We start from the raw sequence: 27,500 nt of genomic DNA on the forward strand, positions 1-27,500 counted from the left end.
AAGTCAGGCCTGGGAGGCTTCAGCTACAAACCCACTCCGCCCGCTCCCTCGCTCCTCCCGTCCCCTGGGGGCTACAGCCAGGACCGTGCCCCCCCTCAACACCCCCAGATTACCCACAAGCCCCTGCAGCCTCCCGCCCCTCAGGTCCACGTGCCCCCCCATCACCACCACCAACAACACCACCAACAACACCACCCTCGCCTCCATCCCCAACACAACAAGCCCTCCTCCAACTCCACCTCTGCCCCTACCTCCAACCAGGGTCCCCTGAGGTACCAGGAGTCCAGGAGCGGCCTGCCCCAGCTACGAGGCCCCGAGCTGGGCTTGAACTCCGCAGTGGGCCACCCTCACTCTGGAGGTCCAGTCTCGGCTCCTCTACAGCATCAGCAGCAGCAGCCGTCGTTACGCGGGGACGCCAGCAGGGAGCGCCAGAGCGCACCCACACCAGCAGCAAACCTCACCGCCGTGCCTTACAGCCTCCCCCGCTTCCTCACACACCACGGGATCCCCACCACCGGCACATCCCACACTCTGCCCCCCCAGGCCCCTGCTGGCAGACATCAGCACACACCCACCCCCGTCAACACCACCCCCCACGGCTGGAGGCCCCACATGGGCCACGGACAACACACCATGGTAAGTGCCAATCCTAGCACAGTGGGTGGTAGTGTTAGGACAGACATCAGATGCAGGTTAATTAATAATACTTATTTAAAATAAGAAGTACATTTTCTGGCTGCTTAGATGGCCGAATTTCCCGCCGTTCCGGAAATCTACACCGACAAAACATATTTATTTATGTAGATCACTTACATGGTGGTAATGGAAAGCATCAATTGTGAGGATTTGAAGGTAAATCTAAATTCCAGAACGAGGTCTATTTGCCATTGCACACAAACAGGAGTGATCTTCATGTAGCCCAACAGTCCTCCTGAAGTCTAAAAGGAAAGGGTTCAACTAAAGTTAAAGGGGAAAATGTAACCTGCAGCCATGCCGGCTCTTGTGATGCACTTACCTGCTCTGCCATAGCATGTGGTTCAGTGCAACTGCGGTGCTAATCAGAGCGACCTTGTAACTTGTCCTGAGATTTAGTTCTGGCTGGTGACGCAAAGTGTGTTAATGTGTAATTTAAGCTAGGCAACAGCGGTCGCTTTGTGCAACAGTAATTAGGTCATCGGACAGCTGACAGGTTTTTCCACACGAATCTATGACCTGCGAACGCTACTCTCTTATCAGCAAAGGTTGTATAAGGCATGGTGTGGGTCAGTTATGTAACCCTATCTCTGTGTGTGTGTGTGTGTGTGTGTGTGTGTGTGTGTGTGTGTGTGTGTGTTCTCTTAGGAGTCGGGCCATTTCATGCCATCGCTGGATCCTCAGGGTTTGTCTGGCCACCGCAGCGGAGACGGCAACTGTGGCACCCAGGACCACCGCGGCACCCAGGACCACCGCACCCCTGGGACCCCCCAGCGCGTGACCCTCCCTCACACCCAGGGACTCCCCAGAGCCCCCGTGATCACCCCCAACCCTCCGCGCTCCGAGGCCCCTCACACACCCCTCTACAGCAGCAGTATTGGTGGAGCACGCACTGTCAGCACAGCGCCCCCTACTGTTAGCTCTGCTCCCAGCATGCCCTCACACATTGGCTGGAAAGCACTAACAGACACACTCCAGCATCACGGCCCTGGCGGCAGCAGTGGCAGTGGCAACCTGCCCCACCAGGGGGGATATCAGGGACCCAAGGCAGGCACTGCCAGTCAACATTCCCACCCAGAGATGGGCAAGCCTCAGCCGAGCCGCCTGCCGGCACATGGCATGGGGCTCCCATACTACTCACGCCCGAGCTCGATGCCGCCGACGCCGCCAGTGCCGACGCCCATTCCCGTGGCGAGCTCCGCCCCCTCAGGCCTGTCGCGGACCGGTGAGGGCATCTTCACCAGCAGAGGGGTCGGTCGCCCCCACACCATCTCCCCACCCACGTCCGCCCCGAACGCCAGCAACTCCTCCAAGCCCCTGCACCACCTGCCCCAGACTGTCCCCGTGCCCCTCTCGACGACCAGCATCGCCGACATCACCACCTCAGTCCCATCATACGCCAGGGCGGACTGCTCCCAGAAGGCCGAGCGGTACCCGAAAGCAGCGGTGGTGACGCCGGAGCCCCAGTCCATGGCGGACGTGCTGAAGAAGCTGGACGCCGCGCTGCAGGGAGACATGCGCAGACGAGAGAGGGAAGACCGGCAGGAGAAGGAGAGAAGAAGAAAAAGGAGGAGGAGGAGGAGGAAGCGAAGATGGAGAGGAAGAGGAGCGCAGAGAGGAGGCGCATGGCTGAGCAGAAGGAAGCCGCCCGTTGTCAGGTCATAACGACGATGATGACGACGAAAACAACCACGACGTTGGAGTCGGCGGCCATCGAGAGCCTGGAGCAGCTGCTGGGGGAGGCCGCCGCCGCCTCTGACCCGTCCCCTCCCCGCCTCTCCCCGGCAACGGCGCCCGTTGCCCAGCAACCGTCTCCGCCATACCCTTGGCTGAGTCGTGGCGGGGTGCCCTCAGGATGCCCACCGGCGCAGGTGGGCAAAAGCCGACCGCCCCCCCTCACCCCCCAGACGGACTTCGCCCGCGAGAAGCAGCGCCAGCGCGAGCGGTGGGCCGGCGGTGGGATGGCACCCTCTGGGCGCAGCCCTCCCTCTCGGCACCCCTCAGGGACCCCTGCACCTCCTCCTCCTCCTCCCCCCAAAACCAGCCCCTCACCCCCCTACTCCTCCACGCCCATGCCAGGCCCAACCAGCTCATCCAAAGACCCCTGTGCATCACTCCCCCTCCCGCCCCCGCTCCGAGAAGCACCCCTGCTCTACCAGGCGTTCTCCAGGGACCCCGCGGTCACCTCCGCCAACCCTGCCCTGGGTAAACGCGTGCCCAGCTGTGGTGTCGGTGGGCTGGGGAGCATGGGCAGCAGCGCCTGCAGCAGCAGCAACAGCAGCATGGACTCGGACGGCGCCCAATTTGAGGAGGAGCCCTCGGAGCTTCTGCCCGACGGCCTGGCCAACATCATGAAGATGCTGGACGAGTCCATCAAGAAGGAGGAGGAGCTCGGCCAGACGTGCCCGAGTGGCAGCGCCAGCGCCAGCAACGACCACGGTGCCAGGGGAGCCATGCCAGCTTTCAACCCCGTGCCGTCCTCCTCTGCCCCTCCTCCTCCTCCTCCGCTGCCGCCTCTGAAGAGCTACCTGTGTGCGCCCGACCTGGTTCCCGCTGCCAAGCAGTCGCCGGCGGAGGATTACAGGGCAGAGGGCCACAGCAGCCCGCCGGTTCTGAGCCGCCAGGGATCGCTGGCGTCGCCCTGCAGCCGGACGTCCTCTCTGGAAGAGGAAGACGATGCCACCAGCCTCAAGAGCCTCTTGCCCAGCAAGTCGTCGATTGGCAATGGCCTCCAGTTGCTCAGTAACGTCAGTGCCAATGTCAACAGGCATGCCATCGCTGCTCCTGCAACTAACTATCGCCACAACGACCTGGCCAAGCTGTACGGGCTGCCCGAGCTCCCGGCGAAGGTGGTGGAGGAGGAAGAGGAGGAGGAGGAGGAAGACGAGACGCCCTCCAGCTCGCCACCGCACCCCCAGCGCCCCCACCTGCACCAGACAGGAGTGGGCAGAATGTTCCAGTCCCTGGCCACCGTGCTGGAGAGCCAGAAGTACGCGTACCGTGGCGGGCCCTTCGGGCGACCCCCGCCCTCCGCCCTCACGGGGCTCAAGTACTCCTCGTCGCTGTCGCTCGGGCCTGACATCACCAATGCCCAGCAACCGTCCAGCACCGGCTCCTCCCCCACCTCAGGATCAGCCAATCACCCCGGCTTCAGGGGATCGGAGTCCAGCAGCCCCTCGCAGGCCCCGCCCTCAAAGACCCAGGTCACCACTGATTGGTCGGCGGACAGGAGGCGGGAGGACATGGAGGAAGTGAAGAGGAGGATCGCCGCGGAGCTGTGGGGAGACGAGCCCGTCAAGGAGGAGAAGAAAGCGAAGGATAAGGAGCGAGAGAGAACGAAGGAGCGATCGGTGGAGGAGAGGAGTGAGGAGAAGAGGAAGGAGAGGAAGGACGACAGGCCCCGCCTCACTACCATCTCCGAGTCCTCATTGGCCGAGCTTGGACGCAGCTGTGAGGACCTGCTGCTGATGCACCACACCCACTCCACAGGCCCCGCCCAGAGTGCCGCCCCTCACCACGACCTGCCCGAGGAGGTGAGGCGAGCGGAGAAAGAGAGGGAACGCGAGAAGGAGGAAGAGCGAAGGGAGAGGCACCGCGAACACGACCGAGGCAAGAAGCACCGCGACAAGCACCGGCACGAGAGCCGGAAGCACCAAGAGAGGAAAGAGAAGAAGAAGAAGCATCGGGAAAAACGAGAGGAAGAGCCGATGTCCCTCTTCTCCTCATCATCCTCTCCTTCATCCAGCTCAAACTCCAGCAGCGGCAGCAATCGGAGACACAGGGACGGCAAGCCGCACAAGGACAAAAAGCACCGGCAGGTGCTGGCCAACCTGGACCTGCAGGGCAAGGAGGTGCGTGACAAAGAACACAGAACTCTTGACGGAGGAGAGAAGAGGAGGCGCAAGGAGGAGGGTGGGGAGAGGGAGACATTGAGGGACGGCATGCAAACTCCGCCTGGGTCATCTTCCTCTTCATCCTCTTCGTCGTCGGACTTCCTGCGGCTGAAGGCACTGTCGGACGGCCCGCCCAAGGAGCTGAAGATCCGTCTGATCAAGGTGGAGAGTGGCGAGAGGGAGACCTTCATCGCCTCCGAGGTGGAGGAGAAGAGGGTCCCGCTGGCCGAGATCTGCATCAAGAACACGGCCAGCGACATCATCAGGGCGTGCAAGTGAGTGTTTATGCACACACACACACATACATAGACATACAGACATAAAAAAGATATTGTCAACCAACATCTACCTCACAGCCTTACCCACTATTAAGTTAAAGAGACACAACATGCTTTAAGGGGATGAGGGTACTGGGGTAACACATAACACTGCCTTGCTCTGGAGGGTAGCTGGTGTGTGTGTGTGTGTGTGTGTGTGTGTGTGTGTGTGTGTGTGTGTGTGTGTGTGTGTGTGTGTGTGTGTGTGTGTGTGTGTGTGTGTGTGTGTGTGTGTGTGTGTGTGTGTGTGTGTGTGTGTGTGTTGCTGGGTTCTGACCGGAGGTGTTCTCTCTCTGCAGGTTCGCCAGAGTAAAGGGCAAGTTTAAGGAGTCCTTCCTCCTGCCTGCCTTCTCCGTCAAGCCCAACATGTCTGCAGAGCTGCCTCTTCCCAGAGAGAAACTCAACCCCCCTACGCCCAGCATCTATGTGAGTGTATATATACACAAACACACTCACACACTCTCTCTCTCTCTCTCTCTCTCTCTCTCTCTCTCTCTCTCTCTCTCTCTCACGCACGCACACACTCGCCTACAAGGATACACACACCAAGATGTGGTTTTCTGATTGTGTGACATCACCGTCCAATGGCTATCAAGGGATATGCTGCCCCCAAGAGGAAATGTTGTGCCTTTGCAACTCCTTGGCTTGTTTCAGCTGATTAGAAAATGTGGTCTTAAAAAACGAATGTTTCAAAGCACATTTTGAAATCTGTTACATTGTTCATGTGTTTGTGTCTTGTTTTCTCATTCTTGTATTTTTCCGTGTGTGTGTGTTGGTTTGTTCCTCTGCAGTTGGAGAGCAAAAGAGATGCCTTCTCCCCTGTGCTTCTACAGTTCTGTACCGACCCCAAGAACCCAGTCACTGTCATCAGAGGCTTGGCAGGATCACTCAGACTCAGTGAGTTAAACTACATTTCCCATGATACACCTGCACAACACCAGGTCACCAGTTGAGGCTAGGGTGTAGGATGTAAAGCCATCACTTGTATAGATGACTGAAACATTTTGCAAATCTAAAGCCATCACTAGAAGTTACAGCATACTTGTTTGCTGCTATGACAGTATCATACTGCCTAACAAATATGCTGTTGTATCATCTTAGATGAATAAGGTGTGTACATTACCCATAATGCACCCCACTGGCCTGGCCTGTTCTGATTGGTCACGTCTCACCTGTCTCCTCTCTCTCCCCCTTCAGATCTGGGCCTGTTCTCCACCAAGTCTCTGGTGGACGCCAACTCGGACCAGCCGGTGGAGGTGCGGACGCAGGTGCAGCAGCCGGCCGACGAGAACTGGGACGCGACTGGCACGGGCCAGGCCTGGCCCTGCGAGAGCAGCCGCTCACACACCACCATCGCCAAGTACGCCCAGTACCAGGCCTCCAGCTTCCAGGAGAGCCTACAGGTGAGAACGAACAAACACACACACCCACACCCACACCCACACCCACACCCACACACACACACCAAACACACACACACACACACACACACACACACACACACACACACACCCACACATGCACCCCAAATGCACCCAGTACCTAGCTTACACCCACAAACACACTATAAATGCCAGCGCTGCAGTCTCCCTCACCCACACACACACACACACACACACACACACACACACACACACACACACACACACACACACACACACACACACACACACACACACACACACACACACACACACACACACACACACACACACACACACACACACAGAGTGTTTACCCTGTCATTTCTTACAATTCTGCAGGAGGAGAAAGGGAGTGAGGAGGAGGAGGAGGAGGATGAAGAAGAGAAGAAGCCCCCCATCACCTTGGAGATGCCGGCTATCAACCCTTCTGCCACAGGGTAAGTCCCTCTAAACCGCAGACAGACCAGCAGGGCCTGTTTGGCCAAATAGGGTGCTGGAGGTACGAGTCTGTTCACAGCATCTTTGATGAGAGGACAACAGGCATAGCTTCTGTCTATATCCTATTGTTTACACATTTACTCATGTCAACAATGACAAAGTCAGAAGGACTACTGCAACACTGCTGTGGGAGCTGCTCTTTCTTGCATAATAGACTACAAGAGGGCAAAACTAGCTTCAGACTGGGTTTTACATTTTGTAGTATGACACTTTGCCTATTTGTAATATTGCACTCGTAATAAAAAAAAAACTCATTCCTGGTGTCAGGCTCTGATCTGTGTTTTTTCTGTGTGGTTATTTGCAATGTGTTATCTGTCCTCTAGCTAATAAGTAGTCGTTATGTGTGTGTGTGTGTGTGTCTGTGTGGTTGTTGTTTTTAACGGTGTTCATTCCTCTCCCTGTTATTAGAACGGAGCAAAAGGCTGTAGGCAAGATCATCAAGTTCGGCACGAACATCGACCTCTCCGACCCCAAGCGGTGGAAGCCCCAGCTGCAGGAGCTGCAGAAGCTGCCGGCCTTCATGCGCGTGGCGTCCAGCGGCAACATGCTCAGCCACGTGGGCCACACCATCCTGGGCATGAACACCGTGCAGCTCTACATGAAGGTCCCCGGCAGCCGCACGCCAGGTGTGTGTGTGTGTGTGTGTGTGTGTGTGTGTGTGTGTGTGTGTGTGTGTGTGTGTGTTTTGTAAAATGTTCATAGAACTACAGTAGAATTTTGAAAATAATTCAAATTAACTTTTGGATGAAGAAAACTGGAGGCTCAGAAAAAGTCACTGGTCTTTGAAACACATTTATGAGAAACACATTTATGAGAAACACAGCTATGAGAAACACAGCTATGAGAAACACAGCTATGAGAAACAGGGCTATGAGAAACACATTTATGAGAAACACAGCTATGAGAAACACATTTATGAGAAACACAGCTATGAGAAACACAGCTATGAGAAACACAGCTATGAGAAACAGGGCTATGAGAAACACAGCTATGAGTTGTGTAGGTGGATGAAGTCCTAGTATCCGTGAAATACCGCAGTCAGAACCTGACTAATACTGACACGCGGTCGGAACCTGACTGATACTGATACTGACACACGGTCCTCCTCTGTCTCCTCCAGGCCACCAGGAGAACAACAACTTCTGCTCGGTGAACATCAACATCGGGCCTGGGGACTGCGAGTGGTTCGCTGTCCATGAACACTACTGGCCGGCCATCAACGACTTCTGTGAGAAGTAAGTCAGAAACCTGCCTACATCAAACGGCACGGGAGGTGAACGCAGGGTTGCCTAGTGAGGAGTTAGTGGTTTTCACTGGACCCTGTCTCTTAGTGCAGAGACGTGATTCTAGAGACAGATGTTAAGAGGTTATTCATAGGTTATTAATGTCTCCTCCTCCATCTCTCTCTCTCTTCTCTGTCATCCCTCTCTTTCTCCTCAGGCATGGCGTGGACTACCTGACGGGGTCCTGGTGGCCAGTGCTGGACGACCTTTACAAGGCCAACATCCCTGTGTACCGCTTTGTGCAGCGGCCCGGCGACCTAGTCTGGATCAACGCCGGAACAGTGCACTGGGTCCAGGCCGTGGGCTGGTGCAACAACATCGCCTGGAATGTGGGCCCACTCAACTGTGAGTGTTCCACCGGCACAGACGGGCTTAACACGCACCTCTAATGTCCCTTAACACGCACCTCTAATGTCCCTTAACACGCACATCTAATGTCCCTTAACACGCACCTCTAATGCCCCTTAACACGCACATCTAATGTCCCTTAACACGCACCACCTATTGCCCCTTAACACGCACCTCTAATGCCCCTTAACACGCACCTCTAATGCCCCTTAACACGCACATCTAATGCCCCTTAAATCTAATTCCCTAACGCCACCTCTAATGCCCCTTAATGCCATCAATCCCTTAACACGCACCTCTAATGCCCCTTAACACGCACCTCTAATGCCCCTTAACACGCACCTCTAATGCCCCTTAACCCAGATCTCTCACGTCCCTTGCTTTATGAGCAGACTCCTTTAGAAACATCCCTACCCTATTCCTGATATCATTGGGGAGGTTACATGAGTAATGTAACATTAAAGCAGCAATGATTACAAATGACCTGTTACATTAAAGGTGACATTTATAAATGATAAATCGGTACGGAGATGATGTTGTGCATGTCTAGTAAAATGAGTCATTGTCTCCCCCTAGTGGTCATTATATTCAGATTCATTCATATATCAATAGCTACAAGTTTGTGAGTTTACCATTCTAACATACCCTTACAACAGCGTACAAATGGGCTTATGTATAAATCTAGCAGAAATATCTGCTCTCTGAAATATCATATTTGAGTTTGACTAACCTTAGGTCCTACAAACTATTTCAAAACAAGATACCTGAAAGATGTGTGTTCATCGGTGTTAACTGCGTGTGTCTTTTCTGCGGTGTTCTCAGCCTACCAGTACCAGCTGGCCTTGGAGCGCTTTGAGTGGAATGACGTCAAGAAGGTCAAGTCCATCGTTCCCATGATCCACGTCTCCTGGAACGTGGCTCGCACGGTCAAGGTCTCCGACTCGGACACCTTCAAGATGATCAAGTGAGTATTGGCCGAGTAAGGGAGGAGTACCTCACCGAGATGAAAATTCAATTCAGTTTTATTTATATAGCCCCAAAACAATAGATTTGTCTCAAGGCGCTTTAAAATGGCATCATCACCACAAGATATCTTACTATGTACAGCAAACTATGCATTACTGTTTATAGTGATCCATAGTGATACACAAAAGTAGCATAAAACATACTGTGATGTTTAAAATACGAGTATGAATCTGCCAGTTGTGAACCAGCCAGTTATGTTCTCTCCTCCTCTCACCCTCCAATTCACAACACAATAGTGTCAGCCATGTACACCTAGCACACACTGAAAATATGGAGAAACGAAAAATATAATAATGTGTGTGTGTGTCTCTCTCTCTCCATCAGACACTGTCTTCTGCAGTCCATGAAGCACATTCAGATTCTGAGGGACCAGCTGATAGCGGATGGGAAGAAGATTTCCTACCAGAGCCGAGTGAAGGACGAGCCGGCCTACTACTGCAACGAGTGCGATGTAAGTCCTATAACGCACGCCTCGCGGTTCAGTTACAACACACAACTGGGCCGAGGACAGCCCATTGTTCTCATATCAGTTACATTACATAACAGGTCATAAGAGGGACAGTTACAGATAAGAACATATATAATACATATATTACATATTACAGTTAAAATAGAACTGAGACTGGAGTCCCATAGGCCACTGGATTTTATATATATATATATATATATATATATATATATTTCCCTATTTTATTGCTATGGTTTCACAGCACTTTGAACTCCTGTACGAAATGTGCTATATAAATAAAGTCTTACTTACTTACTATTTTCCTGTCCTTGTTCAAATAGTTCACTAGTTTTGCTAGCACTTTGGTCATCTGCTGTTTTTAGAATAAATATTGAATTTAATAAAATATTCATACATTTAGTTTTTATTCACAAGTGTCGCTGGATGTACTACACCTTTCTATCAACTTTACCCAAGCACCCTGTGAGGGAAGCGCTCTTAAACACTGTGGGGTGAGAAGGGGATTGTCTGCATTGTGTGACCGTGTTGTTGACGTACGTGTGTGTGTGTGTGTGTGTGTGTGTGTGTGTGTGTGTGTGTGTGTGTGTAGGTGGAGGTGTTTAACCTGCTGTTTGTGACGAGCGAGAGCAGCAACAGGAAGACGTATGTGGTGCATTGTGAGGACTGTGCGCGGCGGCTAAGCCCCGCCTTGGCCAACGTGGTGGTGCTGGAGCAGTACAGCATCGAGGAGCTCATGACCACTTACGACAGCTTCAACCTGGTGAGGACACACACACGCTCACACATGCACACGCTCACACGCTCACACGCACACGCTCACACACATATATATATATATATGCACAAGAACAGTAATACACATATAGACACATGCTGCAAATAGCCTACCATTTATATACCATAATGCTTCCTTCAGACAAACCTACTGCTGGATCGGTGAAGAATGACACCCCTTCTCTCTCTCTCTCTCTCTCTCTCTCTCTCTCTCTCTCTCTCTCTCTGTGTGTGTAGGCGTCGGCGTCGAGCTCTCGATGAGTCATCTGCTTATCTACCCTCCTGTTCTCTTGTCCCACAGCCATAACCAAAACTCCTGTCTGCCAGGAAAACAGACTTTTTTAGTTCATTTACCACAAAAGATTTCTTTTTAAGTTTCTTTCTTCTGTACGTTCATTTGTTTGTTTGTTTGTTTTTTTTGTTTGTAAGTACTACTACTACTGTTAATACTTGTTGAACAAGCCAATCGAAAACCAGTTTACTCAGTGTTGTTTACAATACCAATCAGCCAATAAAACTCCAGCTTAGTCGGCAGTCCAGCGTGCCAGTCTTTGGTCGTATGTGGGGGGGACAGTGGAGTGTCGGTGTTGTCATAGCAACAACAGTGGAGTTGACGATCTCAATGGCATGTCTGTTATGTTTTCAGGTTTCTTTGTTTTGTTTTTGTTTTCTATGAATACTGAAAGTTGTAAATGCTGTTTGTATTTTCCGCGTGGTGCTGTTTTCTTTTTTTGAAATGTAATTTATTCTTTTTTTTTTTAAATAAAAGACTAGAGCAGCCTAGATATATACCACATTGGCCTTGTGACTTGTATTTAGTGAAGAGATCAAATGACAAATACTAATGATAGAGATATGAATCCTTTTAAAAAGCATTAAGAATTTTAAAATACAGTTGTTTGGAATGCTACAAAACATACGGGTTTGACAGACTGTTTTTTTGTCGGTTTTGTTTTCCATGGAGAGAAAGAAAAAAAGTCATGACAGCATTTTAGAATATTTTTGAGGGGTCGGTTCATATTTCTGTTTCCTTTCTGAGAGATAATATTGTTATTAATGATATTTTGTCCTTTTGTTTTTGCTTCAGTTGAATTGTACCTCTTATTTTGCCATGGTGATACAGATTCTTCCTGGATTTAAAAGACTTTAATTGTACATTACTTTTCTAATTTAAATGTTTGTTTTTCTCTATTTATTGGATATAAATGTTCTCCCTCTGTCCGTAGGGTTGTCAGAATTGTTCAAAGCTTTTTATTATAATGAATTCCTGTAATGTTTAGGGGTTTTACTTGAGGGGGGGTGTCTTTCGAATGGTGCTTACCCTTTCTCTTGGGCCTCCTCCGGTCTAGACAAATGATCTTTTCAGAGGCATCTCATGCCACCTTTGTCTGTAGATAGAAGCCCACAGTGGACTCGGGGCTAAATCGACCACCATCTTTTCCTTGTACATGGTCGGGGACAGAAGAAAAACAACAACAACAACAACAGTTATCTCCCCACACAAACAAACAAACACAAACAAAAACAACAGAGAGGGGTGTTTTACTGTAAATGCATTATGACTTCTCACTGAGCGGAGACATTAACGAGGCCTTTCTGAGACCTCCGTGAGACCAACCTGGCAACCTGGCCCGAGAGCCAGCGTCTTTGTCTGGCGCTGCTTTGAGCCCAGGTGGCTGGGGGTGCTATTTCATGACCACAGGCTCAGAAAGAAATGACAGTTGTCTTGACTGAAAGGCGCGCACACACACAAAAGCGCTTTATCCCTACGCATCACAGTGTCATTTGTGTGTGCGTGTGTGTCTGTGTGTGTGTGTGTGTGTGTGTGTGTGGCCTTCAATGTGAAAGAGGTTAAGATGCTGTCTCCTCATTACTTTTTTTTTCTTTTAAGACTTAGCTAAAATGGACGATTTTAACAGGACAGTGCTATCGTGAGCTGTTGGTTACGATTATTTCAGAAGGTGCTGAGTTCTCTTTTGAACTCTTCTCTCTTTTTTATGTTTTTAAAAAGAAAAGAAATCTATTTTTCCTGTTGCAATATATCCTCCCCTTTTTTTCCTTATTTGTGGTCATTTATTTAAAACTGCACTGTTTAAAAAAATTCAAACAGGAAAACAAACTGAGCCACACTTGTCTTAAACACTTTGTGAATTTGTGTGATATTGCTATGATTGACTATTATTATTATTAATTATTATTAAATGCTTTTGATAAACTTGGAGCTGTTCTGGGTCTCTTTTTGTGAATGACTAAACGCAAATAGGTTATTTTTGTGGTTACAGCGCTGAAGCCTGTAGAAAGACAGGTGCTGTACCATGTACGGACATATTTATAAATAATCTACTTGGTTTCCAAACTAGAAACTTTAAAACGTTATCATGGAGCCCTTTTCATTAAAAACCCATGGAAGGTTCTTTTGAAAGGCTGTTTTGGAACAATTTGGCCAAAGGCTGACTGGAAACTAAACTACGAAGAACGCATCTGTGGAATCAAATTACTGAAATTAATTTAATTAGAATGATTCATTATTTCTAATATTTTAGAAACGTACCATCGAGACCTCCCTTCATCAAGACTAATGAAAACATTGGCTGGGGACTTTGTTAATCGAGTGTCCTCTCCTTCATCTCTCTTCCTCCCCGACACTGACCACTTGGGTGGACGTGAATTAGAATTATGAATTATTTAAAATGTTTTTCATGTGTTCGAAGAGTTTCTAAAACTCAACTCGCAAAGCATTACGCTTTAACGTCCGTTCCGGTATTAATATGTAAACGAATCATTCACCATGTTTCAGCAGTATTCTCATCTTTTGACGAGTGAACTGGTAATACTCACATTCATGTTGTGGCCGACGTGCCAATCGAGACCACCGTTCATCAAGACCAATAAAAACATTGGCCGGGGACGTTGTTAATCGAGTATCCTCTATCCTTTATCGCTCTTCCTTCCCGACACTGACCACTTGGGTGGACGTGAAGGGCGATAGGAAGTGTGTTGTGCGTGGAATCATCTGTTTTTCCTCTCGCTCTTTTTTCACCCTCGGGAGTGTTGTTTACGTTTTGGCTCGATTTACAATAACAGACGGTATCGTATCAACCTCGACACATGTTCGGCCCTAGATCGGCCTCGTTGTTGTTGACTGAGGACCACGTTTACTCCGCTGGAAAACTTTCCAATCTCACAGGATCCTGGAGATTTCAGATCCAATGTAAACTTGGAACGCGTGTTCATGAAATTAGAACAAGACATGGAACGAAAGCTACCCTTAAATGTCCTAGGCCACTAACAATGCAGTCATTCATTAATTTATTAGACAATAAAAGGAGTTAACTGTGATTACTGATGAGTACCGCTAGTGTTTTTGTAACTCCAGTTTTAGGTACAACTATTTTGGACGAAATTAAACCCCCTTTGTCTACGAGCAAAGGGCAAGTCAATGTTAGGTGTGCGGCTGGCCTGCTACCTACTTACACACGTTTCTTTGATATCCTAAAGATGGAAAAACCCACATTTTCATTTGACGACTAGGCCTAGTTATGGATGAAACATGTTATACATTTCCAGCACGTCCATGTATTGTCTTCCAAAGTAGTTTAAAACGAAGTGATGTGGTTAGAAGTCTGTCGACATGCTCTGGGCATTGGCTTTCATGTTCACTGTGTGTATAGTATTGTGAGATGCATCTACGATCAAAGTAGGTCATAGGTGACAAAAATAATGCTTTAAGATCACTAATGTTTCTCATGGTGGAGGCAGGGTTGCTTCACAAGGTTGATTGACAACCTGTCAGTAGAACCGGGAGAGGTTAGGAAGGGGAGAGATCTGGACGGGCTTGCGGATATCCTGCCTCCTGCAGTCACAGGAAGTTCACCCCACCCCTATTATCAATCTGTTCCCTGGATGGTGTGTGTGTGTGTGTGTGTGTGTGTGTGTGTGTGTGTGTGTGTGGTTAAGGGTTGTCAGGAGGAGGTATAGAAAAGCTTGGAAAGAAAAACCTCCATTCACAAATACAAGTCCAGGCTGTAAAGTGCGTCCGTCTCCCTCTCTCTCTCTCTCAACACTGACCAAAATAGACTGTGCTCATAGGAAATGTTATGAAACTAGCATCCGCCTGTAAATGTATAGTTCAACCTGTGTGATTGTTTTCGTTCTCCGGTCCAGAGGGAGAAATAACTCAGCCCTTGGCTTCGAACCGAGATGGTTATGACCATTTCAGTCAAAGACAAACTCATTAGAAACTAGAATCAGGGTAGAATCTAGAATCAGGTTTTCATTAAGAGTTTTGCCATAACTTCTTTTAGATTCTTGTAATTAAAAGTAGAATAGAGTTTGCGATTCTGGCCAATCAAAATGACACCCCTCACCTTTGACGGAGATGCTTAGGCCGACACTCTTCTAGACAAAGGACCACGAGGCGAATCAAAGGTTTCTGGAGGTGTATTTCAAAGTGCTCCTGCAGGGAGTCAATTCCAACATCAAGTAGAGGCAGGCAAAGACTAAAGATGCACCACAGTGTTACAGGTTAAATACCAGTCAATCATGGGAGGATACCTTGGGGGTGATAGGTCAACATTGGGGAAGGTTCTACAGGTCAAGGTTGGGAAGGGGGAGGTGAGTGGGAGGGGATTTTCTTATGGAGGAACACACACAGGCCCAAAATGGTGGACAATGTGTATTCCTCCACCTGGGGCAGGGGGATGTCTGCTGGGGCCTTTAAACAAAGGTGTACTAAGACTATCAATAGACATGGCACACACACACACAAACACAGGAGAACATGCCTGCAATGCAATGTAAGTCTATAAATTAATGGCAATATCAATTTCCATCACCTTCTTGCCTCTGAAGCAACGTGTTGATGGGTTGGAATTGTTTATGGCTCGGTCCGAGCCACCATGTTTGTTTCCCATTTACAGAGGGTTTTTTTTAGCACACACTGAACAGAGCTAGTGGATTGGGTTAGAATTGTGGACTGCGCCTTTAAATGCAACTAGTGAATTGGGTTAGAATTGTGGACTGCACCTTTAAATGCAACTAGTGAATTGGGTTAGAATTGTGTATTGCACCTTTAAATGCAACTAGTGAAATGTTTTTACCCCCTCCGTCTAGGAACAGCCTGGCAAGACTTTGCCATTTTGGACCAGTTTTCTTTTTTCTATTTTGCCTTTCCTCTCGTAATCATGTGGCCTGACCATCATTTCATAATCCCTCTGTCCTGCCCACTCCACCTCCCTTTCTCAACACTAAACCCACAGTCCACCCGGAGCCTGCCAGCGCTCTCCTAAACACCCTTAAGCTTTTGAGGAATCCGAGGGCAGCTCCGGTGCCCGAGTGGTTATCTAACTGATCTCTTCTACTCGATTATCACTCCTTTCTTCCCCCTCTCTCTCTTTGTCTCGTCAGTCTCTCTGCTCGGCTCATCCCAGATAGAGCAGCATCTGAGGGGTGGCCCAAAGGGCAAGGCCCACTGGAAGTAGGGGGGAAATAAACAAACAGATCATACAACCAGAATTAAAATCAGACAAAGCTAATTGCTAGCCTGTGATCCAACCTTCACACGGAGCATCTTATCTCTCTTACCCACCCCCCTTCTCTCTCTCTCAATCTCTTTCTTGGTCTTCCTTCACGTCTCTCTGACGTAACCTTTTCATCGTAGAAATCTCTCTCCCTTTTACTCTTCATTAGTTAGATCTCTGCTGTTCCACCTCTTCCCCTGCACCCCCCGCCTTCTATCCCCCCCTCTCTCTCCCCTCTCCCTCTCTCTCTCTCCCTCTCTCCCTATCCCTCTCTCTCCCTCTCTCTCCCCCCTCTCTCTCCCCTCTCTCTCTCCCTCTCCCTCTCTCTCTCTCCCTCTCTCCCTATCCCTCTCTCCCCTCTCTCTCCCTCTCTCTCTATCCCTTTCTCCCTATCCCCCTCTCTCTCCCCCCTCTCTCTCTCCCCCTCTCTCTCTCTCTCTCCCTCTCTCTCTCTCTCTCTCTCTCTCCCTCTCTCCCTATCCCTCTCTCTTTTGAGATTATGCATGCCTGTCGTGCTCCTCACCCTTCAGTTCTAGGAGTTCTAGGAAAGCTTTGACCCTGCCCAGGACTAATAACAGGCCTTTGGTGAACAAAAGGGCTTGGCATCCTTCCCACCCTCTTAAATTTGGCTTTTACAGTCTCTTGTGTCCTGTTTTGGTGTGTGTGTGTGTGTGTCTGTGTGTGTGTGTGTGCACGCACACATATCCATTTGTGCAATATGTTTATGTGTACTACTAGGTGTGGGCATGGTTTGGTCTGAGTTGATCTGGATGAGTAGTGTGTGTGTGTGTGTGTGTTTGACTTACATGAAATGATGGGGGGTCAACACTCCATGGTGTATGATGAAAGAGACAGAAATGATGACAGCTGGGTCTAGTCTCAATGATGCAACAGTTTGTTGTGTAAAAATACACCTGGACCTAATGTGTCACAGTACACAGTCTATTGGACCTACTGTGTCACAGTACACAGTCTATTCGACCTAATGTGTCACAGTACACAGTCTATTGGACCTAATGTGTCACAGTACACAGTCTATTGGACCTACTGTGTCACAGTACACAGTCTATTGGACCTAATGTGTCACAGTACACAGTCTATTGGACCTACTGTGTCACAGTACACAGTCTATTGGACCTAATGTGTCACAGTACACAGTCTATTGGACCTACTGTGTCACAGTACACAGTCTATTGGACCTACTGTGTCACAGTACACAGTCTATTGGACCTAATGTGTCACAGTACACAGTCTATTCGACCTAATGTGTCACAGTACACAGTCTATTCGACCTAATGTGTCACAGTACAAAGTCTATTGGAGAAACTGTGAAATGCAAAAAAGGGCATCCTGTAGAATAGATAATGCTAAGAATCGACCCCGGCTCAACCGTTTACAAACCAGCGACCATCAACCGTTTACGAGCCACCGACGCCAGCCACTGTACCCAGAGTACTGATGGTGAACATGAGGAATGCTAGATAACTCTCATAGATTTAATTTATCCCGTTTAAAAAAAAAAAAAATTATCTTCATTGTTTTTACTTTACTTTTCCAACTGATTCAGGTTCATTCTTCCTATATCCACACAGAGTGCTAGAATACTGTGCACAGCATCACGTGGTACATTCATAGATTTTATACATTTTAATACTGGCCTGAGACAAAGGACTAAAAGAGAGGCAGGTTAACTGATTCAGGCTCAGTCTTCCTACATTATAGTATTATAGTTATCAGCGTAAAGACTGGCCTGAGACAAAGACAGAGCACCACAAGAGAGGCAGGTTAACTGATTCAGCTTCAGTCTTCCTACATTATAGTGTTATAGTTAGGAGCGTAAAGACTGGCCTGAGACAAAGGACTGAAAGAGAGGCAGGCCAGTGTCGGAGCAGTAAGCAGTAAGCCCTCAAGCCCTTCACCTCCCCGTGGCCCACTGCTCTTTAAATAAACACACACACTCTCTACTCCGGACACCAAATACCCCACAGCACCCCAGGTTATCACAGGAGGGCACACGAGAGGGGGGGTTGAAGGGAGGTGAGGAGAAAGAGAGAGAGAGAAAAAGAGAGAGTGAAGGAGTGTGTGTGTGTGTGTGTGTGTGTGTGTTTGGTTTGCGTGTTTAAGTTGAATTAGGTTAAGTGAGTGAGTGAGTGAGTGAGTGCCTGTAAGGAAGAGAGAGTGTGTGTGTGTGTGTGTGCGTGTGTAAGTTAGAGAGAGTGTGTGTGTGTAAGTGAGAGTGTGTGTGTAAGTGAAAGAGAGTGTGTGTGTGTAAGTGAAAAAAAGTGTGTATGTGTGTATGTGTTAGAGAGAGAGTGTATGTGTGTGTGTGTTTAAGAGAGAGAGAGAGAGAGAGAGAGAGAGAGTGTGTGTGTGTGTGTGTGTGTCTGTGTTTAAGAGAGAGAGAGAGTGTGTGTGTGCGTGTGTAAGTGAGAGAGAGTGTGTGTAAGTGAGAGAGAGTGTGTAAGTGAGACAGAGTGTGTGTAAGTGAGAGAGAGAGAGAGTGTGTGTGTGTGTGTGTGTGTGTGTGTGTGTGTGTGTGTGAAAGTGAGAGAGTGTGTGTGTGTGTGTGTAAGTGAGAGAGTGTGTGTGTGTGTGTGTGTGTGTGTGTGTGTGTGTGTGAAAGTGAGAGAGTGTGTGTGTGTGTGTGTAAGTGAGAAAGTGTGTGTGTGTAAGTGAGAGAGTGTGTGTGTGTGTGTGTGAAAGTGAGCAACGAGAGGTTTGCTGAGCAAAAGGAAATGGTGGTGGGGGGGGTCAAGACAAAGCAAGAAGGAGAGAGAAGGAGAGAGAGGGAGAGAGGGAGAGAGAGAGAGAGAGAGAGAGAGAGAGAGAGAGGGAGAAGGGGAGAGGGGAGGAGACGAAGGGAGGGTGCATGTGGAGGGGCTGACATGCTTAAGATGCAGCGGATGAAGAAAGGAGAGACATTAAGAAAAAGGAGGAGGGAGAAACGAGGAGTCACGATTTAAACTTCTCAGACGCGACGCAACGCTGAGACAGAGAGAGAGAGAAAAAGAGAGAGAAAGGGAGGGAGAGAGAGAGACGAGCCACTGAGACAGGATATCGCGATCACTATTCTAGCGTGACTATGAGAAGACCAAAGATGCACTACCGTTTTGGTGATATTTAGTCTAAATCTACAAGTTACCAGTACAGATGGGTAATACCTACAACAATCTACACCTGTAAGAAAGACAAACTTGACCTTTAGAGAAAATCAGAGCATCAAAGATACTTTTGTCCCTCAGAAGAAGCTGGCAGGATTTCAACACAGTTGTTCACTTTCCGACTACTCTGTAAAAAACAAAAAACAAAAAACTACAAACAAACTCATTGCTTGCATTTGAATGCTCAACGGAACAACCAGGAACAAGGGAACAACATACGCAAGAACCCCACACTGGCAGCGGCTCTCCGACAGACGTAGGAATTTAAGAGGAGGACATCCAAGTAAGTGAGGAGCGCTGCTGCGTAGAGGAGAGGGAACCACCAGGCGCCGTGTCTATCGGTGAGTGAAAGCAGATGGACAAACAGCCACACACACCACTACAGACACGCGGTGACACAGCTACTCATGTCAGTGTTAGAGCCTACTTAAGTTTCTTTCCTGATTGTAAACGTAGACTTTAGTAGACAAAGTAGACAAAAAGTAGATTTTGTTTATAAAAAACAGTTTGTTTATTTATGCGTTTGTGATTTCATGTGTGTGTGTGTATGTGTGTGTGTGTGTGTGTGTGTGTGTGTATGTGTGTGTGTGTGTTTGTATGTGTGTCTCCTGGTTAGTCGAAGCAGATAGAGAGAAAGCTAGACTAATAGCTGACCTGGCTAAGGCCAAACTAGTACGTGCCTCAGATCCTCCATAAAAATAGCCTGCTTTATCAAGTATTATCTGGGAGTGCATGCACATGTGTTACAATATGTTCTATGAGTTACTTTGATTTTCTTATCATTACCTTGAATTCCATTTGAGAACATCTGGAAGCCACAGTGGAACAATATTCTAATCTATGCATCAATCAATGGACTAGTGGTCAGTGTTCCACTGTTAAATGTTCTAGAGTTCTACTCAGTGTTCTACTGTTAAATGTCCTAGAGTTCTACTCAGTGTTCTACTCGGTGTATTCTGAATAGCTTTCTCCCCCTGCACATCATTGCTTTTCTTCTGTGCCCTGGTCTTGACATGAGCACAATCATCATATTCGTCATATTCATTCAAATGGCACAAAGCTCCGGTACATGTGGGCACTGGTGTGTGTGGTTGTGTCTGTACCCTGTGCTCCAACTGGTAGTGGAGTGTGTGTGTGTGTGTGTGTGTGTGTGTGTGTGTGTGTGTGTGTAACAGAGACACAGGGAGAAAAGAATACTGTGAAAGAAAGAACCTAAGAAAGAAAGAGAGGTAAAACGAGTGTTGGTGTGAATGAGTGAGGGTTTGTGTTTGTGTGTGTGCGCACAAGTGTGCGAGTGGGTGTGTGTAGAAGAGTGAGAGTGTGTGAATTAGTGTGTGTGTTACTCTTGTCTTGTCCAGCTCAAGGTATTTCTGGCAGCTGCCCCTACTCAGCCATTGTTCCGAGGGACCCCAGTAAGGGTTAGGGCACCACTCAAAGGTCACGGGGTCAACACAGGGGGGAGAGGAGGAGGAGAGGGTGACTTTGACATCCGCCCTCCACATTTGGCCTGCAGTGTTTATCGCCACAGAGCCCTCGCAATCACGTTTATTTATTGTGACATACATGAGGGGACCCTGTCTCCATAGTGACCAACCTGAGTGGGTGTTTGTGGTCCTGGGGTTGGACGTGACATAATGCAAAGTGGGATTTGCGTGTGTGTTGCTCAATGTCTTCCTGGTTCTGTTTACAGCTTGGCAGAGCCCAAATCAATCACCATCAACAAGCTAATCAACATCAGACAGACGTCTCTAGGTCCTCATGCATGTGCGCGCAGTCTAAATGATTGCTGTGTATATCCTCCTCTCAGAGGAGCGCTTGCTCTGAATCATGCAACTGGCTCCTGACCAGCAGAGGGACTGTGGAGATTGAGTAACAGTAACCTTCCCCAGTCAGTGTGTCAGAGTCGACGGGAAGCCAGCGGTGATGCTAACCAGGGGAGAGAAATTAGTGAGAGTTGCAGGTCTGTCATGGATCTTGCACACATCGCCATAGTCAGCAGCTATCAGCCATGTATGACTAACTGCAATACAGGCTTAATCGTTATAACAACAGTAAAGAGTTTCTGTCTAAAACTAGCGAGCCAACAAGCAGGCCAAAACCCTTGTCAACACCAACAGCAGCACAGTTTGCACTGATAAAAGTTAGAACCCAGATCATAAACTACAGTCAAGGCTAGTGGCTCGTGGAAACTAATGGCGTATCTATGTCATTCACATGGTCTCATAAAACTACAAAAACATTTCTGAGGTCACTAGCACCCTCGGTTGTGTACATGCAGATATTGAGCTGACCCCAGTGCACCGCGGAGTTTGCATCAGGCAGATTCATGCTAGAAGGCAGGTTTGGAGTTATGTTCCTTCAGCTGGTTTAGAGTTATGTTCTAAGGTTAACTCTGGCTGTTCAGTTAGGAGTTCTGTTCTCTCTTGGTTAGCTACACATATCAGCTCTTGTGGGCCGTTCTGATCCAGATCCAGTTCACAAATACCAGCTGTATGTTCAACAGCCCCCAACTTCAATAAGCCAGGTCAGGGCTCAGCGTTAGAACAGCTACTGCTTCACTGAGCACAGGCTAATCGCAGCATTCATGGGGAAGTTTGGTCAGTTATGTTGCGGGAACCTCTAACAACTTTATCAATCAGGAACCTCTCACAACTTTATCAATCAGGAACCTCTCACAACTTTATCAATCAGGAACCTCTCACAACTTTATCAATCAGAAGTCAGAGACTCGGATGCGTTGATCTCACAGATTTTATTGACAAACTCTAAGTGTCAATAGGAGAAATAAACCAATTCATATCTCATGAGTTAATCCTTATCCATCACATACAAAAATATTCCTACATCAGTCATCCCAGTCTGGCTAATCCAAGACTTTCTATATCCTATGAAGTCTACCTAATCCCAGATATATTCTATATCCTATGAAGTCTACCTAATCCCAGATATATTCTTCTATATCCTATGAAGTCTACCTAATCCCAGATATATTCTTCTATATCCTATGAAGTCTACCTAATCCCAGATATATTCTTCTATATCCTATGAAGTCTACCTAATCCCAGATATATTCTATGCAGCTAGTTATGAACTCCTGCTTCTCTGGGGTGCGTTTCCTGAAAGCGCCACAGTGCAAAGACCACGGCACCCAAGAGAGAGTGTATTCTAAACGTCCTTCATCACTTAACAACGGTTGTCGGACAACACTTTTGGGAAATGCACTCTAGTAGTGAACCTGGTCCCGATCTTGCACCGGGTCTGGGCCGTGTCTGGGCCGGGTCAGCCCTAGAGTCCGTGGCTCTCGGGACGGCTTCCCTCCGACAAGCAAAGACGACGAGCAAACTGTCGGTTGGGTTCATGAACGGTTCACACCCAGTGGGACAGCCAGATACTGCTTATCTGGGCCAGATCAGGCCCAGGGTTGGCAGCCGAGTCAACTACAATCATGGACAACGACTTCCGGGACGTGTCTGGGGATCTGGGACCCGAGATCTTTAACGCTACTGTGAGACTGGGGTTAACCAATGATGCCGATGTTATGCAATAACATCAATAAAATCTAGAGGGAGTAGTTTGACGCCGCTGCAGTCCTCTCTTCTAACATGAGATGTATCAGTTGTGCGAGTACCATCCCTGACTCATGATTGGCTGTTAGAATATGCCATAAGAATGTTGGCAAACACACACACACACACACACACACACACACACACACACACACGTCATAAGTCATAAGTTCACTGCCCACTCCTGAGGGCATACGTGCTGATGAACCATACGCTTCCACCGAGATTTAGATCAGCATGGATGAAAGCATTGACGAGATGCCTCAGTCTTTCAAAGACCACACAACCACAGGCTTTGAGATTCCTCATCTCCTCTTCATCTCCTCTTCATCATTATCCTCATCTCTCCCGCTCAGCAGTCCCCACAGTGCACACTGTCATGGCGATGACATTCCCCGCGCCCAATCAGATTTCAGATAAATCTCACACGCACTGTTTTGTGATAGCCCGAGTAAGTGGTAAGGATGGCCTCCTGTTGATAAGAGCTCTCTCTGTGAACTCTGACCCTACATACCTTCTGGTTACAGAGGTCAGAGTTTCATCCGTGCCTACTGATAAAATGCACCCATGGCACAATGCATAGACTAGACTAACGGACCACTGCTCTCCTTCTCCCCCATCCCCTCTCTTCCCTTCTGCTCCCTCTCATTCCCCTCCTCTTCTCCTTCTCCTCCTCCCCTCCTCTTCTCCTCTCATTCCCCTCCTCTTCTCCTCCTCTCATTCCCCTCCTCTTCTCCTTCTCCTCCTCCCCGCCTCTTCCCCTCCTCTCCTCTCCTCCTCCTCCAGTCCTCTGCAGTGATGAGTATGATGGGCACGCTGGAGAAGGGGGCCCACCACCAGACGCTGGACCTGTCTGAGGAGCTGCCCCCGCATCATCCCCACAACAACAGCCACCATCAGCACCACCACCACCACCACCTCCAGCACCTCCAGCAGGCCAACTCCCTGGCCTCCACGGCCCACGCTGGGACCCCCGTGGGCGGGTCGGGCGTGGTGGTGGTGCCGCCCCCGTACTCCCTGGGCGAGGGCGGAGGTGGTGGTGGGGACGCCCCGCTGGAGCTGCGCGGGTCGCTGGACTGCTGGGCGTGCTCGGTGCTGGTGACGGCACAGAACCTGGTGATCGCCACCATCAACGCCTGCCTGGCCGGCGTGGTGTTCGGCATCATCCTCACACCGGCCATCGCCATGGTGGTGTTTGGGTTCCTCTGCCACTCCACGGTAAGGCAGACCTTTTCAGTAATACTGTTCCTGTGTAGCTAAACTAACAGGGGGTAACAACACCAAGGTCACAGGTCGTAGGTCACCTAAAGAGATCGCATGCAGATAAAACTGTATAGTTGTGCAATACTGTAAATTGCTTTGGATTCAAATAAATCTGCCAAATGGCAAGATAGACAACAATAGTGGAGGAGATAAGTAGATCATTTAACAATGATCATTACACAGTGATGCTTTTGGGAAATCAACCTTAGTTCTGATCCGACCCTGATACTTCATGAACTGAAACCAGACCAGATATATTACAGAAACACCTAGTCTACTGAGAAGGCTGGTTGTATCCATTAACCGCTGGCATGTACAATGCTTAGCAGAGCAACTTGGCGTAGAATGGGTTAGGCTGGCAATCAAAAGGTTACAAGTTTGAACTTGATGTCACTTGATTTTGCGCGTTACATTTTTGGACGAGGCGCTTTATCTGCATTCTCTCAGTCCACACAGCGGTAAATGGGTACCGGCCTCAGCTGGGGCTAACCTGCGATGGACCGGTGTCCCCTCTAGGGGGAGTCTACGACTCTCATCCGCTCGCACCGTGGAGACCAGGTATAAGCACCAGCCTTTTTAGCCTTCATGTCTTGAGGAAGGGAATGAACAGGATAGGATCTGAAGTCAGATATCGTACGTCATTATTGAACAGGATCTGAAGTCAGATATCCTACGTCATTATTGAACAGGATCTGAAGTCAGATATCCTACGTTATTATTGAACAGGATCTGAAGTCAGATATCGTACGTCATTACTGCAGTGGAGCTAAATGTTTTCTGTCTTGTCCAAACCCTTTAATATTTGCTGCAAAGGATCTGCCTGAGGCAGTAAACTCTGTGATTTGTGAGGGTCTCACTCTTAAGTCTTGATAATAATCTGGGCTCCATGACTTCCCTATGGAGCGGCGAGATCCAGGCAGGGACTAAAGGGGTTTTCCAGAGGGGAGATAGAACTGCTAGCCCAGCTGTTCTGGTAAATGGGGCGATGTGAGACATACTGGACAAGACACTGAAGTACTTCTTGCAGAGGAAGAGGGAGTTTTCCAGAGGGGAGTGTATTTAGCTGCAGCTAGCACAGCTAGTCCTGATGCTCTGGTAAACGGGTCGACCTGAGACATATTGGACAGAACGGGTCAATGTGAGACATATTGGACTGAATGGGTCGATGTGAGACATATTGGACTGAATGGGTCGATGTGAGACATATTGGAGTGAATGGGTCGATGTGAGACATATTGGACTGAATGGGTCGACGTGAGACATATTGGAGTGAATGGGTCGATGTGAGACATATTGGAGTGAATGAGTCGATGTGAGACATATTGGTCCAGACACCGGAACATTTCCTGCAGATGAAAAGGGAGTTTGCTCTCTCTCTCTCTCTGGGTGTCCGGTGACTGGAAGGTAAGCCAAGTGTGTCAGATGTTTGTTAAACACAGGGAAATTAGTATCCACAGGTCAAGACTATGTCTCTCAAGAACAACAAACACCAGCCTAGCATGCCTCCACACACACACAAAGATAAACAAACACACACACACGCAGGCGCACACAAACACTCAGGTTTAGTTGTGTTGTATTAACTCACTCATAATTGTATACATAAGTTTGTACTAGACTTGACGTGAATAATTTGAGCTATTTATTGATGCTAGTTATGATTATCTCGGGGGCTACTTTGATATGATCACTCACTCACACACACACACCACCTAATTGCTGGTCACTTCGTTCTGTTTTGTGGTCCCGACCTTTGACCCTTTCGAGGTCACAGGGGGTCAGGGAGCACGAACAGCAGTGCCCTTCCCTTCCCTACTCATTAAGAGCCACATTCTCCGTGGGATGCCACCCTGCTCGCCCCAATGTGTCGCCTTGTGACACCAGATTAGGGAGGATTAAGGAGAAAACAGGAGAGGGGGAGACAGAGAGAAAGAGAGAGAGAGAGAGAGAGAGAGAGAGAGAGAGAGAGAAGGAAATCTAGAGAGAGAAGACAGAAAGAGGAGTAGAGGAGAGTATGTACTGTCAAAGGCGTCATAACACACACACACACACACACACACACACACACACACACACACACACACACACACACAACCACCACACACACAGGGAATGAAGGAGGAGAAAAATGAAGGTGAACTAATAGGAAAGTGTCTGTGCATGTGTGCGCGCGTGTGTGTGTGTGTGTGTGTATGTGTGTGTGTGTGTGTGTTTGTGTGTGTGTGTGTGTGTGTGTGTGTGTGTGTGTCTGTGCATGTGTGCGCGTGTGTGTGTGTGTGTGTCTGTGACATGGCATGCAAGCAGTAACTCATCAGCACTTTGAGGAGGAGTACAAGAAGACAAGATAAAGGCCTAGAGAGGAGGGAGGGATGGACTGTGTGAGTGTGTGTGTGTGTGGCATGTGTGTGTGTGTGTGTGTGTGTGGCGTGTGTGTGTATTGGGGTGGGGAGAGAAAGCATAAAGGAGGGGAGACACAACATGGCACAAGAATGCCGATCAGCACCTTCATTCATTACACATGTTTACATGATCCAGAACCAGGGCCAGCTAATATAACTCAGATCAGGTGCATGAGCGAGCACACACACACACACACACACACACACACACACACACACACACACACACACACACACACACACACACACACACACACACACGACCTGTATGCGTTTAGTCATGTCTGCTGCTAGGCTGGGTCTGCTCAGTGTCTGTCCTCACCTCAGGACCACATTCCCCATATCTCTCCCTCTTCTGCTCCACCACACACACACACACACACACACACACACACACACACACACACACACACACTCCGCTCTCATCACACATTCCTGCTTCTCACACACGCGTGTGCATGCGTGCTTGTGTGTATATATATTGCGTGTATGTGTAAATAAATAAATAAATAAAATTGCTGTCAAGTGATACAAAATGTAATCTAAATCAATCGCACATATAAATTTGCCATTGACATTGACATTAACACTAAGTGACAAATCAAATTAAACAAGCCTTGGCAGTGTGATGTTAGCCACACATAAATGGCAGACAACTGATACATCAGTGAACTTTATTTAATTTAACACATTTTTTTGAATTCCTGATTAACCCATCTCATAGTTTGTCTAAAACTAGCAAGCTAACTAACTAAGGTAACGTCAGACGACACCAACAATTAAAACACTGATGACATCTTGATTGCTTGCAAAAGCATGTCACACGTCTTATAACTTTTCTTCACCTCTGCCAAATGCAGTGCTTGT

At 48.5% G+C, this 27,500-nt stretch overlaps 2 protein-coding genes across 2 annotated transcripts in view; both read left to right on the forward strand.

The window, feature by feature from the left end:
• kdm6ba (lysine (K)-specific demethylase 6B, a) overlaps positions 1-12,944 on the forward strand; it is a 92,279-nt gene extending 79,335 nt beyond the window's left edge. Inside the window, exons 14-27 of the mRNA XM_042710390.1 lie at positions 1-636; positions 1,342-2,234; positions 2,300-4,861; positions 5,203-5,329; positions 5,695-5,800; positions 6,101-6,306; positions 6,667-6,764; positions 7,234-7,451; positions 7,946-8,060; positions 8,266-8,453; positions 9,279-9,420; positions 9,807-9,933; positions 10,541-10,711; positions 10,963-12,944. The exon at positions 1-636 is cut by the window's left edge and continues 9 nt beyond it. Coding sequence (XP_042566324.1) covers positions 1-636; positions 1,342-2,234; positions 2,300-4,861; positions 5,203-5,329; positions 5,695-5,800; positions 6,101-6,306; positions 6,667-6,764; positions 7,234-7,451; positions 7,946-8,060; positions 8,266-8,453; positions 9,279-9,420; positions 9,807-9,933; positions 10,541-10,711; positions 10,963-10,986 — 5,613 coding nt within the window. The 3' untranslated portion in view covers positions 10,987-12,944. The remainder of the gene's footprint in view (positions 637-1,341; positions 2,235-2,299; positions 4,862-5,202; positions 5,330-5,694; positions 5,801-6,100; positions 6,307-6,666; positions 6,765-7,233; positions 7,452-7,945; positions 8,061-8,265; positions 8,454-9,278; positions 9,421-9,806; positions 9,934-10,540; positions 10,712-10,962) is intronic.
• A 6,152-nt stretch (positions 12,945-19,096) lies between these two features.
• Positions 19,097-27,500, forward strand: part of tmem88b (transmembrane protein 88 b) — an 11,307-nt gene continuing 2,903 nt past the window's right edge. The window contains exons 1-2 of the mRNA XM_012830828.3: positions 19,097-19,746; positions 23,758-24,189. Of these exons, the coding sequence (XP_012686282.1) occupies positions 23,770-24,189 (420 nt within the window). The 5' untranslated portion in view covers positions 19,097-19,746; positions 23,758-23,769. The remainder of the gene's footprint in view (positions 19,747-23,757; positions 24,190-27,500) is intronic.

Source organism: Clupea harengus, chromosome 18 (genome assembly GCF_900700415.2).
Source record: "Clupea harengus chromosome 18, Ch_v2.0.2, whole genome shotgun sequence".
In the NCBI taxonomy this organism is placed as follows: Eukaryota; Metazoa; Chordata; class Actinopteri; order Clupeiformes; family Clupeidae; genus Clupea; species Clupea harengus.